The sequence below is a fragment of the Mesoplodon bidens genome (assembly GCF_964165515.1).
Source record: "Mesoplodon bidens genome assembly, chromosome: 1".
Classification (NCBI taxonomy): domain Eukaryota; kingdom Metazoa; phylum Chordata; class Mammalia; order Artiodactyla; family Ziphiidae; genus Mesoplodon; species Mesoplodon bidens.
In genome coordinates this window covers 163550725-163565670 of record NC_138176.1, presented here as the reverse complement: position 1 = coordinate 163565670, position 14946 = coordinate 163550725, and the positions used below count along the sequence as shown (strand labels likewise).

At 54.7% G+C, this 14946-nt stretch overlaps 1 protein-coding gene across 3 annotated transcripts in view; it reads left to right on the top strand.

Annotated features, from left to right (window-relative positions):
• Positions 1-14946, top strand: part of ZMIZ1 (zinc finger MIZ-type containing 1) — a 234402-nt gene that overhangs the window by 135181 nt on the left and 84275 nt on the right. For all 3 annotated transcript variants that reach the window (XM_081237855.1, XM_081237854.1, XM_081237853.1), the window contains exon 7: positions 4142-4247. In XM_081237855.1, the coding sequence (XP_081093981.1) occupies positions 4142-4247 (106 nt within the window). The remainder of the gene's footprint in view (positions 1-4141; positions 4248-14946) is intronic.

Genomic DNA, 14946 nt, shown 5'->3' with positions numbered 1-14946 from the left:
ACCTCTGGAAACAAATTCCTCTGGATCCGGCTTACTTGGAGGATACAAATTAAAAACCACTTAGCCTTGGGCAGTAAATGGACCATTTTTGCCACACCAGGGCCAGGCCCTGGGATGAAGAGCCTTGGGACGCTGGCAGCCCCCTGCCCCACTCTCTCCTTCATGCCCTCTGACGCCAGGATGCAGAAGTGCAGGAGCCCCACGGCCCCTCCTGAGGGGCATCAGCACGGGCACTACTTACTCTTCAGGACCAGGTTCTTCCCTGGCCCCTCCCTTAGCAGCAGGGCTGAGCCCCCTCTCTGGGGGTCCCCCTCAAAGTCAGGCCTCTCTGGACTTGCTCCTCCTTCCTCCCCTAAGGTGGAACATGCTTGATCTCCTCGAGGAACAGAAAGAAGACTGAGGCGGCCAGAGCATAGGGGAGAGGAGACGGGTACGAGAGGAGGTGGGAAAGGGAGCCAGAAACCAGTTAGCACAGCAGCAGTACCCTCCCCGTCTCTCCAGGGAGGAATTCCCCACAGCCTCAGAGAGTTCAGTGCTGAAGCCATGGGTGTATGGTCACAGACAGCATTCACTGAGCTGTGTGCCTGGTCCTGGCTGTCATCCTTGCAAGGAGGAGATTTTTTACCCATTCCACAGATGAGGAAACTGAGGCCCAGAGAGGTTAAATCACCTGGGTGAGATACAACAACGAATAATTGGCAGATCCAGAACTCCGTCTCATGCCTGACTCCACAGCAGCAGCAGCAGTAGCCACAAATACCTGTCCACCCCAGTATTGAGAATGGTAGCAAAGTAGGAAATGAAGGCTCTGCCCTGAGGGGCTTAGGGTATAACCATGAGACAGAACTGGGACACATGGAACTGGCAGAGCCCATCACACATAACCTTGGAAATGAGAGACATCCTTGTACCTTTACAGAAGAGGAACCTGAGGCTCAGAGAGGTTAAGTAACTTGTCTTAAGTTGCACAGTATAGGATGGAGCAGGATTGGAGCACAGGCCAGTTCCCCTGACTGCCTCATAGAAAGTCAGAGTCCAGCCACCAGCTGGGAGCAGAAACCCGTTCTTTAGCATTTCCCAGACAGCCTGTCCTGCTTCATGGCCAGGAGGCTCACTGCTTTTCAAGACAACACACTCCCGTTATGGGACTAACGTAACTGTCACATGCCTTTGAATATGCCCCCTCCCTTGCCTCTGGACTTCAGTTTCCCTCTCAGTGGCATGAGGGGCTGGACTCCCTGACCTACAGGGCCCCAGGGTCTAGGTCTCAGACAGCCAGGCTCCACCGGTCAGCCTTAGGAGCACCTCGAGGGCTGGGCTGAGCCGAGCTGGCTGGACCCAGGCAGCCAGCAGAGGGCAGCAGCTCTGCGGCCACTCACCGCAGGCCTTTGTTGGGGAGAGGTCTTCACTGAGGGGTCTTTACGCCCATTGGGGTGGGAGAAGGCCTCCCTGAAACACGACAGGAGGCTGCTCAGCTGAGCCCGCCCTCCCCACAACAGTCAATCAGACTCACCTCACCGGACTTTCCGGGGGTCCTTAGACTGGGCCAGGGGAAGCCAGGGGCTGCACCAGGTACTCTAGAATCGCAGGGTCCAGCTTAGCCTGCTCTGCCACACCTGTGCTGTGTGACCTTCAGCCAGGCCCTACCCTCTCTGTCTTGGTAAAAGGAGACTGTTGGAACCAATGACCCTTCTGAACACTGGGCTCAGGGCACTTGGTGACAGATACTTCCGGGCCTGCAGGGGAGCCCTTAGAACCAGTACCAGGCCCTTCTTGCTCAAGGTAGCTAGTTTCTTTCTTTCTTTTTTCTTGGAACCAGAGCAACAGGATTAGCCAGTATTGGCCAAACAGAAGGACCTTTGCCTTTCTGCCCTCAACCCAGAGCCTGAGGGTTCTCCATTGCAGGTTGGAAGTTATGGCCTTAACCCTTTGTGGGCTGAAAAAGAATTCCTCTCGTGGAAAGAGCCCAGGCTTTGCAGCCTGACTGCCTGGCATTGCATCCTAGCTGTCTCACAAACAAGCGTTGTAACCTCAGGCTGTTATTCATCCTCAGTCTCCTCATCTGTAAAACAGAGATAGTAATAACACTTCCTGGAACTGTTGTGAGAATTTGGCACCTCACTGCTTATGAAGGAAACATTTACTTAGCCCTCGAACCTGGGAGCGAGCATTCTCATTACACCACTGTGTCAACATAGCCCACAAACAGGAGCCTCACTGATGCAAAAGTCCACACAAACTACCTGTGCTCACTCGCATCCACCCCAAGGCTCTCCTACCAGTGAGGGCACCATAGTCAACATCTGAGCTGAAGTGACCCTTCCAGAACCCTTCTCCCGATGTACAGTGTCTGTCTCCAGAACTGAAATACTCAACAGGCCATAAAGAATTAGGGGCCTCGGTTTTTCTGCTTGGACAGTGAGACTAACACTGAAGAAGACCCGACCCTGGGATGGCTCGGTGACTCTGGAACGTGGCGTGCATGTGGCCGACCGTGCAGGGCGGGGCGGGCAGGGTGCATAAGAACTGCAGTACAGGGGCAGATAGAGCCCGTGGGAAAGAGGCCTGGGGAGACAGAAGACTTCTGAGTCAGGGGCTTCTGTCTGCAGCAGAGAAGCTGAGCAAACATTCTAACCTGAGAAAGTCCTTTTTCCTCCCGCACAGGGAGCTCCCAGGAGATGGAGGTGGGGAGGCAGGGCAGGAGGCGCTGGTGGTCCTGGAAAGGGAGGATCCACTGGTTCCTTCCTGGTGCAACACGGACACTCTTTCTGGGCCTCAAGTGTCCATATATGGTAAATGAGGTGGCTGGCCTAGATAAGTGGGTTTCCCACACTTTGTAGCTCTAGAGCCCTTGTAATGAACCCCTAAAATATAAAGCATATAATGGGTAACTGTTCTAATGGCTGCAGGGGCCGGGCCAAAACCCACGGCAGCCTCGGCCCTCTGAGGACCTCCGAGCGCCTCTGCAGCAGGTGGTCTCTAGGGGCTCGACGACGGAGCCTTCCCTTTCTCAGAAGAATGAGCCCCACATCTGGGAGCACTCCTTTCCCAGACAGCCATAGCCGCCCCAGCTACTTCCTGAAACGACTCCATTTTCCAAGGTCCTTTCTTCTTAATAAGGAAACCTAATTTGGCAGCTGTTAATGTGGAAGCTAGGCAGGAGGGAGCAGGTCTGGCTGGCGAGACACCTGGGAACGGGCAGGTATGAGCCTGCGTAACCGTTCATGGGGCCCCAGGAGCGTCCTGTTCCTCACTGCCCCCCACCCCCTAGGAGTGACAGCCCTCCCAGCCCCTGGCTTCTCCCACTTCCAGCCCACACGTCTGAGGCTCACAAGGAGATGGGTGGGAGACCTCTGGTCTGAATGCACAGCCGGCGCTCTTATAGGTGACTCCCGTGTGCAGAGCCAGCACTTGGCGCTGGAGACAGACCCCAGGCTGAGCATGACAGCCCTGCAGTTTGGGGACTAGGGTCTGAGAGGCTGCAGAGCGCTTGGCACGGAGCTGGGGAGCACCAGGCGTGTCCATCTGGGGAATTCTAAGCTGTCCGTTTGGCAGCTCCAAGCTGGAGCTCCTGGGAAGCAGTGAGTCCTAAATCAGTGCTTCTCCCCAGGTGCAGATTCTGACTCAAGAGGGACCGATGCCGCTGGGTGGTGACCGTGCTTGGAGTATTGATGATAGCAAGTGCCCCGCAGTGGTGACTGCTGGAGCTCAGTGAGGGATGGGGGAGAGCTGGGAGGCATGGGAGACTTCCTTGAGGGGAATTTGAAGAGCTGCACCTGGGGAGCAGAGACCCTGGCCTGGGGCCACACAAAACGCCGTAGTACAGCATTCCCCCGCCAACTCCTAGAATGGGGCCAGATTTGAAAGTGGCAGGGCCTGGGCTTTGGGGTCAGGCCTACCTCTGGCCTGGAAACCCCTGAGGGCAGGGCCCGGGATCCCAGGGCCTGGCATGGAGGAGGTGCTTATCAGTGTTTGCTGAGTGACTGAACGAGGCAGTTTGAGTCCCAGCTCTGCCTGACATTGGGGACCTGCCTTAGCCTGCCTGCCTCACCTGTGAAATGGGCACATCTGCCACTCTGGATTCAGAGGCCTGGCGTGGACAGTGACTCACCCCTGCCCTTCCTCCCCATCTTGCTGGCAGGTGGTCAGTCGAGTGGCAGCTCAGCAAGGATTCGACCTGGACCTCGGCTACAGACTGCTGGCTGTGTGTGCCGCAAACCGAGACAAGTTCACTCCGAAGTCTGCCGGTAGGTGACGGCTGGGGGCTCCACGGTATCGTCGGGAGTGGGGGTGGGGCACTGGATGGACTTAAACCCAAGGCTGTCACCACCCCTGTTGGCTGGCATCTCGGTTGGTCCAGGTATGGCGTGAGCCCCCGAGTAGCAGCAGCTCACCTGCTGGCCTCTTGAACCCACAAGTAGGGCCTGTCCCTCATCTCAGGGCCAGCAAGGGGCCCAGGGCACACCACACCCCAAAAACAGGCTAAAGGGAGGTGCACATCATCTCATTCCATCACCACAGTGACCCCTTGGTGTAAGTGCTGTGATCATCCCCAATTTACAGCCCAGGAAACTGAGGCTCAGAGAAGCTGCAGAGATTTCCCCAGGCCACACAGCTAAGAAGTGGCAGAGCTGGGATTTAAGCCCAGGCCTATACTCCAGAATCAGCATCCTTAACCCTGAGGCTCCACTGCATTCATTTAAGATTTTTTTTTATTTAACATAAAACACAAGTTAAAATAAAAATGAATCAGTACATTCAGGATTCTAAAAGACTGCTCTGTGTAGTGTTCTCCATTGCAACTCTGTCCCGGCACGGGACCCCCTGACTCTATAGTAAACAGAGGCCACGGAAGGTGCCAGGCAGCATTCTGTCTGTGAGGGCTTTAAGCACACTAAAGATGCAGCTTTACCTGTCCCTCCATCCTCATTACTTTGCTTAAAAGCAGGGGAAGCTGTGTAAGCTTTTACTTGAACAGACCTGGACAACCCAGCCCTGTCACTTGCTGAGTGTGTGGCCTCTGAGCCTCAGTTTATCTCCTCGGGAAGGCAGGAATGACAATGAGACCTGCGTTGCCGGGGTCAGTGCCAAGCAGTGTCTAGATGTTGTTAACGTTCTTTATGGAGTCTGAACAATTCATTGAAAAAGAAAAAAAGTCAGTTATTTCCTCTGTATAACAATAAAACAGACGTTTTCTCTGAATTCGTCCATCAGTTCTTTGGAGTGTATATAGAAACAGCTTAATGCAAACGTTTAAAGGACATCTCATGATGGGTTTTCATCAGTCTGCACAGCCCACAATCGCTTGAACACGGGTTTGTGCTTTGCTGTGTTTACAACGGTCCAAGCACGTGGATGGCAGGTCACGTATAAAAGGTGGTGAAGGTCTCATTAGCCAATAGCTGCTCTGAGATCCCTGACGTGCCAGCCTGTGTTGGGATATCGCTATTGTATTGAACTGCTTGCCAGAAAATGGTCTTGGAATCTCATAAGAGACGTCTGTTCCTGATGGAATCTGCAGTTTTAATAATAACTTAAGTCAATACAATTTTGACAAGGTAAAAATTGCTGCTCATCCAAGAAGCATATACATCCATATCGCTATTTAGTGCTTGCTCTTTGCAGGTATCTGGCTGGGGCTGGGTTGTGCTGAGGGGTAAAACAGATGTGGTCTCACCTCGGGAAATGTACCGTCCAGAGCAGGGATCGGCAAACTTTCTTTGTAAAGGGCCAGATCGTAAATAGTTTAGACCTTGCAGGCAATATGAAAGCAGCCATAGACAATATATAAACAAGTAAGTGTGGCTAGTTCCAAGAAAGCCTTATTTATGAAAGTAGATGATAGGATAGTTTCCTGATGCCTGGTCTAGAGGGAGAGAAAATCATCGACCAGATAATCACAGCTGTTTGCTGTACACCAGAAACTAACACAGCATTGTAAATCAACTATACTTCAATTTTTAAAAAAAGACATGCAAAAAAATCACAGCTGTATGTGTGACTGTGTGCGTAAATTCAAGCTGTGATGAGGGCCATGAAGGAACGGTCTCAGGGATGCCACAAGACCACTTGGGAGTGGGGAAAGGTTTCCCTGAGACTCAAAGGTCAAGTAAGAGTTGAGTAGGGGAAGAAAAGGAGGAAGGACTGCCCAGGTAAAGGGAACAGCCTATGCAAAGGCCCTGAGGTAGAAGCAAGCATGGTTTTTTTTTTTAGCAGAACTAAAAGGAAGGCCAGTGGTTCCAGAGCCCTGGGGCAGAAGTCAGCAGCAGTTAGACACACAGGGCCTGTCTTGAGGGTTGTCCTAAGAGTAACGGGAACGTGGCTAAATTCTAATTTTGCAAAGATCGCTCGAGCTACAAAAGAACAGATTGCCCAGGGGAGGCCGGTGTGGATGGAGGGAGCCAGCTGGCAGATTGCTGGGATGTCAGGATGAGGATGATGGTGGCTGGACCAGGAAGTTTCCACTTCCTGTGGAGTGGAGTGGAGACAAAGGGATGACTCCAAGGGATATATAAAAGGCAAAACCAAGACAGGGAGAGCGTGGCCAGAGGGATAGAAGGAAAACAGGAGAATGGGCTGTCCCAGGAACCCCAGCTGCTCCCCTGGTCCATGTGTAGCCCCTCCCTCAAGGGTCTCTCACACCCCTGCTAGTACGTTCTGGGTACTCTACCATATTTGCTTCAATGCCCAGCTCTGTGAGACACAGGATATTTTCTACACTTATGGATGAGGAAATTGAAGCTCAGAGAGGTCTTGTGACTTGCCTGCTGTAAATGATAGAGCCGAGAGACTTGAAGTCCTGGCCTCCTGAATCCATGCCTAAAGCTGTGCCCACTGCATCACTGTTGACTCTGGGACCAGTTCGGGACCAAGATTTAGGAGGCCTCTGATCACCTGGGCCAGGATCTGGGAAGCTACTCCATTTGGGAGAGCTCTTTGCTTCACTCAGATCTCTCTAGCATGGCCCTGCCCTCCTCTAAGTGGTATTTCCAGCATCACTTCTTCTCCTGAGACAAGGGATTTGTTCCTTCCCCATCTGTACCCCCAGTTGTGCACTGCTCTTTACAGTCTAGAGAGCCCTTTCCCATGCATGTGTCTATCTAGTCACATGATAGGTCCTAGGCCCACGAGGTGCATTCTCAGTATACCCATTCTGCAGCTGAGAACACTGAGGCCCAACAGGGCCTGTGGCTTAGCTGTCACTTGAATTCACTTATCAGGAGTCAAACCCAGGTCAGCCCCAAGAGCCATGACTAACCACCTTTCCCAGGCCGCCTGCCCTCTTGAGAAGTATGAGCCTCACGGCTCTCAGGGTCCCCGTCATCCCCCTGCTTGGCCCGTCTTTTGGGAAGGCAGGGCACCAGTCTGACAGGGAAGACTTCAGCTCCTGGTTTTGTTGGTTGGGATAAAGGGTCCGCAGGGGGCAGGCTTGACCATGAGAGGGGTGGAGACCACAGAGAACACAGCAGTGACCCCAGATTCCAGAAACGACTCCAGCACTGGCCCCCATCTTCTCCACATTGCCCACCTCCCAGAGCTGTGGCCTCATCTGTAAAGAGGGATTATATGCCGATCCCACAGGCTGCCCGGGAGGATTAAATGAAATTCCCCAGGTGTGGAAGTGAGGGGCCCAGCTAATACCTGGCGCACAGTGGGTGTCGAGTCAATATTACTTTCTGGCCTTCCTTCTCTACTTCTGTCTATCTTTTTCCCAACATGGTTCCCGACCTCTCTAAGGCCCTTTCTGCCTTAGTGAGGCTGTTTCCCACCCTCTCTTTCCCTGAGGCTCTGTGGGTGGGTGCATGACCTGCCTAACCCCACCTCTGGGTACAGCTGGGAGAGTCCCCATGGTGTCAGTTGTGTGTGTGCAGTGGCCACACCGGCCACTACAGGGCCCACCTGGGCCTCTCCCAGCCAGGCTTCTGCAGTTCTAGAACACGCTCTGTCCCCAGAGCTCCTGCAGCCTCTCCGCCCTCCCGTCTTCCTGTCTCTGTCTGGGTTCCCACTCTGCCTCACTGGCTAGTGCAGTGTTTACCCTCCCAGTCCTTCCCTCTCCTTTCTCTCTGAGGGCCTCTGATGCTGTCTGTCTCTGTCCTTCCCTTTCTTGCTGCCTCTGACTTTCTCCCTGCGTTGTGATGTGTGTGTGTGTGTATATGTGGCGGTGAACATGTCTCTCTGTGTGTGTGTGTGCGTGTGTGTGCGTGTGTGTGTGTGTGCGAGTGTGTCTCCCCTTCTGCCTCCCCCACCCCTCTCCCACTCTATCTCCCTGTCTGTCTCTCTTGTCAGGAGGCCAAGCTAGGGCCAGAGGACCGGTGGGATGAGCTCATGCAGCGAGAAGCAGAGCGGGGCTTTGTCAGGAGAGATGGCGGTGCGCTGGGCTGGGCTGTGCGCGCCAGCATTGGTGGGCTCTGGAGCAGGTGCTCAGGCCTGGGGGCAGTGCTGTGCGGTGTGTGTCTGTGTGAGAGAGAGAGAGAGGGAGAGAGAGGGAGAGAGGGGGAGAGAGAGAGAGAGAGACAGAGCGTGAGCGCAGAGCAGACACTGCAGCAGACAGCCAAGTCAGGCGTCTCCACGTGGGCCCCTCTGATACCCAGCCCCCAGCTCTTTGTTCTGGTGCAGCCTTTAGCCTGTGTGCTCGCACACGGGAGCACGCGCACATGAGCACGCACGACAGCATCCTCCTCATTGGGAAGGTCCTTGGGGGCCCGCGGCTCCCTCCTCTGCCTCAGTCCAGGAGGTCACCTGCCTTGCGCCTCCCCTTGTCCCCTCCTCCAGGCCACGGCAGGCCCCCCCGCCCCCCCCGAGTCGCTGCCTGCCTGCTCTCGGCAATTTGGCAGGCAGTGCTGAAATGTCAGCCTCCCTGGCACCAAGAGGCCCACGCCTGCTGGCTTCGTGGGCACCAAGCACCAGGCAGTTACCATGTCCAAGGTCCCCAAGAGCCCTCTGTGTGCCTCTGCTACTGTCCACGCTTGAATGACCCTGTCCCTTTGGTTGCCCCTGTGAACAGCCCAGAGGCGGGTTAAAATAATAGAATAGGGAATGTCAGGACCCAGGGGATGGGGAGCCCAGGGCCCAGAGAAAGGGGGATCTGCCCCAGGTTACAGTGAGGCGGGGCAGAGTGCAGACAAGAGCCTGGGTTGCCCACTGCCCGTCCTCACGCCCCTCTTGCCTCCCTGAATGATGACTCCGGGCTCCCTCTGAGAGGTGAGAGGCATGGGGCTGCTGGCAGAGTGGAAGAAGTGGAGAGAGCCACAGGTCTGGGAGGTGCCAGGGCATCCCAGGGGCATCCTGGGAGAGGCGACCAGTAGGCATTTGGAGAAGGGACCAGAGAACTCAGGAGAGAGGTCAGGGCTGAAGAGGCAGACCCTGAGACCTCCGAGGAAGAGGAGGCCAGCCTTCTTAGGGACAAGCAGAGGGCAGTTGTCAACGACCTGCTGTGGGTTGGATGTGACCTACAGACAGCTGAGGTCCGACTGTTCAGCAGTTTTTAAAAATGCATATTAGTTGCCAACATCTGCTCTTTGGAAGATTGCACTGTCCAGTCAAATGCCTGGCTTCCTTTGAATGGGAACCTTGGACCCAGCCCGGCACGGACTGGCTGGTGGCTGACCCCTCGGATAAGTGCCGTGCTTCCCGAGTTGTCTCACACCCCAAGCATTTCCTGAATTTGGAAACCTGCTGGGCCCTGTGGACATGTGTGTTTCTTACCTCTTTTCTACACACACACTCACATCCCAACACAGCAGCCTGAGCCCTGGGCCCAGGAGTGGAGACCCAAGCAAAGTGGATCACTTGCTTTGTGTTGACAAACATCTGCCTGGCCTGGTTTCTCCAGTGTGCCGACAGCCCCCAGCTCGACCACAGGAAGGGGCTGAGGCACGCCCTGGGCCCCCGGCCAGCCTGGGAGCTGAGGAATCAGGAACGTGATGGGGCCCCTGCTCTGACCACAGGAAGGGGCTGAGGCACGCCCTGGGCCCCCGGCCAGCCTGGGAGCTAAGGAATCAGGAACGTGATGGGGCCCCTGCTCTGCGCCTCCCGGTCTGTGGCCTGTGATCCACTCAGGAGGGGCTTGGGAGAAGCTTGGTCCTTCTTGGAAGCCCTCGATCCCAGGGGAGCTTCTGCAGCAACTTATGAAGCAGCCCTGAGGCTCAGAGACAGACCCAACGCCAGGGACCAATGGCAAGTGTCCTGCCTCCATCAGAGGATTGGGACGGGGCACAGACCTCAGAGGCCAGCCAGGTCATTTCTTCACTCCCACCCAGGACTCCTTAAGCAGGAGAAGGCAGGTCATAAAGCATTTCCCTCTGTCGTTGAAAACAATCCTTCTTGCTCCCACCTAGCTGAATGGGGGGCTCTCAGACTCCCATGGTGGTGGCCACATTCCTGGCCTCTCTTGGCGTCCCAGCTCCTATCTCTACCTTCACGCCTCCCCCATGGCCTATCTCCACCCCCTCTGCCTCTGCCCACCCCAGAGCACGCAGCCGCCTTCCCGTCACCATCACCGGGGAGGACAAATGGCCTCATTCAGGGACACCCTGCCAGATCTGTCTCTCTAAGACAAAGCTGTGCGCAGCTCTGCGTGAAAAACGGCTCGCAGCCGCCCAGTGAGCAGGCAGGATTGGTGGGTGCAAATTACAGGGGGATTTCTTAACGCTTGCTGGCTCCCCCCAGAGAAAGCGGCAGGTGAGCCCTCGCCCTTGAAATGCCAGGCCGCCCGGCTGGGCGCCTCATCGAGGCCGGGGACAGACTTCCTCCTGGACACCAGCCCCCACCGCCACATCTGAGCTCAGCAGAGCTGGGATGTGAGGGAGGGACTTGGCTTCCTTCCTCCTGCTTGGCCGCCTCTGCACTCCAGGTCAGGTCCTGCTCAGGAAAGGGCTCTGAATTTCATCACCCAGCCCCTGGGAACTGACTCGCGGTCAGCTCGGTGTAAAGGACAAAACCTGTTTATCACTCACCTTCTGTCGAGTCACTGCTGTGAGCGAGGCCACTGGGGCTCTTATCAGCACACCCATTTTGTAGAGGTGGAAACTGAGGCTCTAACAGGGACAAGACAGACCAGGTACATGACTTCCGGGGCTGGAAGCAGGACTTGGACCTCCACGTGATCAGATGTGGAGCACAGGGAGCTGTCCCTCTTCTGAGTGACCCTGTGTGAGCAGGTGGGGTAGGTCGTCCTGGGCCAGTGGCCCCTGGCTCCCTCCCCTCCCCCAGCTCCCTGAGGGCTGAGGCCCGGTCACTCTGCTCTTGGAGAAAAAGAACTGGGGAGGAGCTCATGTGACAGAGGGTTTGTGGACCCAGCGTTCCCGGGCTAAGGAATTGGGGGGGGGGGCGATGGTCCCTGGGGTGTCCGGAGTGAACAGTGAGGAGGGGGTCAGTGCCGCGGAAGAATGAGAGAAGGCAGATTTGGAAATAGCTTCAAGGCCCTGGAAAAGGGAACTGAGTATTTCAGTGGCCATTAAAAGTGAGGTCCCCTAAAAATGATTACCATCCGGAAATACTTATGACATAATATTAATTTCTTTTTAGAAGGGTAACAAAATGTCATGCTCAGTATGACCTCGACCAGGTGCAAAAACAAAATATACATTTGGTTAGGCAGAGGAAACAGAAAACAGAAGGGAATATACCAAAATGTCAGCTTAGAGATCATGGATCTATCTGGATGGGGGGAGGGAGGTAGCTGACTCTTTATTTCCCATATTTTCTGCAGGGAGCATGGATTCTGTCTTGGTCAGGATGGTCGATGGTCGCCATGGGCTCCTCTGGAGTCTGGTTGGAGTTGGCAGGGGTGGGGGGAGGTGAGAGCGCCCTGGTCTTCGGGCTGCTCAGCGGTTTCCCCAGCACAGCCCTCTGCTTCCCGAGGGCCTGCGGGGCAGGCCCCTGCTCGCTGGGGGGCTACTCTTCCTGCCTCCTTCTCTTCTGTGGGGTTAGCTCATCGCTGGCTCCCCCCACAGAGCCAGGGTGTGCAAGGACACGGCTGCCTGAGGCCCAGCTGGTGGAGATCTGCTTTCCGGGCCTGTCCAGAAGGAGAGGGGGTGCGGGGATGAGGGCATTGGCTCATGGCAAGGGGGGCCTGGGGGCCGGGACCCTGACAGGCCGTGCAGAGCCCTCTCAAGATGGGGCTGCTTGTCTTACCTGGACCCTCACAGCTCCAGTCCAGAGCCCCAGCTGGGACTCCACACACATGATTGGGATGGGGGTCTGTGAGGCAACAGAGGAAGGAGAGGCCACTGGAGGCACCTCAGTCAAATGATGTGTGTCTGAGGTTGGGTTTCCCCAGATGCAGACCCCGCAATGAAGATTCCAGTGTAAGCGATTTATTTAGGAGGAGCCTAGAAAGCGCCAGTAGAGAAGCAGAGAAATGAGATGCGGAAGGGAAGGAGGAGGATGAGAAGTGTGATGTGAAGCAGTGTGCCTGCCGTGGGGAGCTCCTGGAGAGAGAGCAGAACGCGCCCCTCAGCCTAAGAGGCCAGGACGAGGAGGTGTTCATCCAGCATCTGGCATCCATTATTGGCTGGGGGCTCCTTGGGGTCAGGGTGTGGATGCACCCTCCAGCACTCACCTTGGCGGAGATGCCAGGAAGAGCCACGGCGCCCGTGTTAAGCAGAGGGTGTGTGATGAGGCATCCACAGTGCCAACAACAAGGCACCCAATTTCCATCTCCTGCATCCCATCCTCATCCGCACCCCCCACGCCGCCGCCATATTCCAGTCCCGGCCATATTCTTCTGATTGTATTCTGCATATTGTTGCTTACTTATTTTGACTTCAAGAGAGGAATTTGAGAAGGAAACTTTCTTTTTTGTTTTGTTTTTACAACTTTATTGGAGTATAATTGCTTTACAATGGTGTGTTAGTTTCTGCTTTGTAACAAAGTGAATCAGTTATACATATACATATGTTCCCATATCTCTTCCCTCTTGCGTCTCCCTCCCTCCCACCCTCCCTATACCCCTCCAGGCAGTCACAAAGCACCGAGCTGATCTCCCTGTGCTATGCGGCTGCTTCCCACTAGCTATCTACCTTACGTTTGGTAGTGTATATATGTCCATGCCTCTCTCTCGCTTTGTCACAGCTTACCCTTTCCCCTCCCCATATCCTCAAGTCCATTCTCAAGTAGGTCTGTACCTTTATTCCTGTCTTACCCCTAGGTTCTTCATGACATTTTTTTTCTTAAATTCCATATATATGTGTTAGCATACGGTATTTGTCTTTCTCTTTCTGACTTACTTCACTCTGTATGACAGACTCCAGGTCTATCCACCTCATTACAAATAGCTCACTTTCGTTTCTTTTTATGGCTGAGTAATATTCCAGAGAAGGAAACTTTCTATCTTCTCTCTATGGCCACCATACCTGGCAGACCAGCCCCCTTTGCCACATTTAGATGCTAACTGTCCAAGTAAAGACAGTAAAGAGCAGGCCCTGCATCCAGGTGTAGCTCCAGGTGCCTGCTCCACAGTAGAGCCTGGGCCGGCTCTCTGCTCGTTCAAAAGGGAGCCCGGGATTTGGGAAGCTGACCCTCTCCCCCTTGAACTAGCAACATCCCAAACATGGGAAGAGAGCTGACATGGCAGTGGTTTTCTCACCAGGTCCCATGACCACCTTAAGCCATCTTGGGGGCCACATCCCTTTGTCCACACTTGAGGGTGCTCCAGACAAAGAGGACAGCCCTGGACAAAGCCACGGGGGCTGGGTACCACCCTCCACCCCCACCTCCACCTCCACCTCCCCTGGGCAGGCCATGCCCCGCCAACACCACCACCCCCAGCATCAATTTCTTCCCCAGTCCAACGCATCCACACCATTTCTCTACCTTCGTGGCTGCGGGAAGAATAATGAAGTCCTGGACGTGGGAATGCCTCTCAAGATAAAAAATACTAAACAGAAATTTTCAGGGCAAGGAACGACAAGTGTCTTGTGCCAGGCCCACTCCGTGCCAAGCACGGGGGCTACAAACACATATAAATGCACCACACACAGTCGCTGCTCTTCGGGTTTGAAATCAATGAATGCTCCCATTCTGGGGGTGAGACATGACAGTAATCCTACACACAGACACAGCCCTTAACACGGCCTTTCTTGTCTGGCCCCGTGAGATCCCCATGGCGGGCTTTTCCCCATTTAAAGAGGAGGAGACTGAGGCTCTGAGGGGTGGGAAGGTGGCCTCAGCAGGGCCAGAAGTGGGGCCAGAGCTCTGGCTATCCTTGCTTCTCTGCAGGTGTCCCCAAGGAGATGCACAGCCTCTGGGGTGATGCAGGGCCAAGGGTTATCGCCATTCAGGCACCAAGGTGTTGCCACATTGCAGCCAGAGCGCTGCCTTCCACTGTCCGGCCCAAAGGTGCATCTGGGACAGAGGACCTGCCCAAACAGTCCCCACTGCGCCAGGGTGCCCTGGAGACGCTGTGGCCGCCCAAGAAGTTAATAAAGCCATGGGCAGCAATTAATACTGCAGAGGAAAGGGCCAGGTAAGAGGATTAAGGAAGCCAGAGCTTTGGTTTTAAGCTGGAGCTTAGCTTTCTCACCCCCAGAGGAGGGATTTCAGGGGATTCGACGGTGTGAGAGTGACATGGAGCAGGGACTTGGCAGAAAGTGGGCGAGGTGGTTATGGAACTTTCAGAGCAAGCATTGCAAGCCATGGCCTTATAAATACCTTCTGGGTTAGACAGACAGACAGACAGACAGGAATTAATGATGGTGCAGGTATCATTAGCCTTGCTTATTTAGACTTACAGAGCCAGGGCAGGGCAGCTGGATTAGGAAAAGAATCTGATTTATAGCCCCTTTCAATCATGATGATAGCAAATATTTGGGCAGCGTTTTCCCAGCACCCGGCACTGTGTGCACCATCCATGATGATCCCAGACCCATGTCTGCCCCATTTTACAGATGAGGAGACTGGAGTTTAGGAAGATTGAGTGATTTGACCAAGGTCCGAATTGTGATT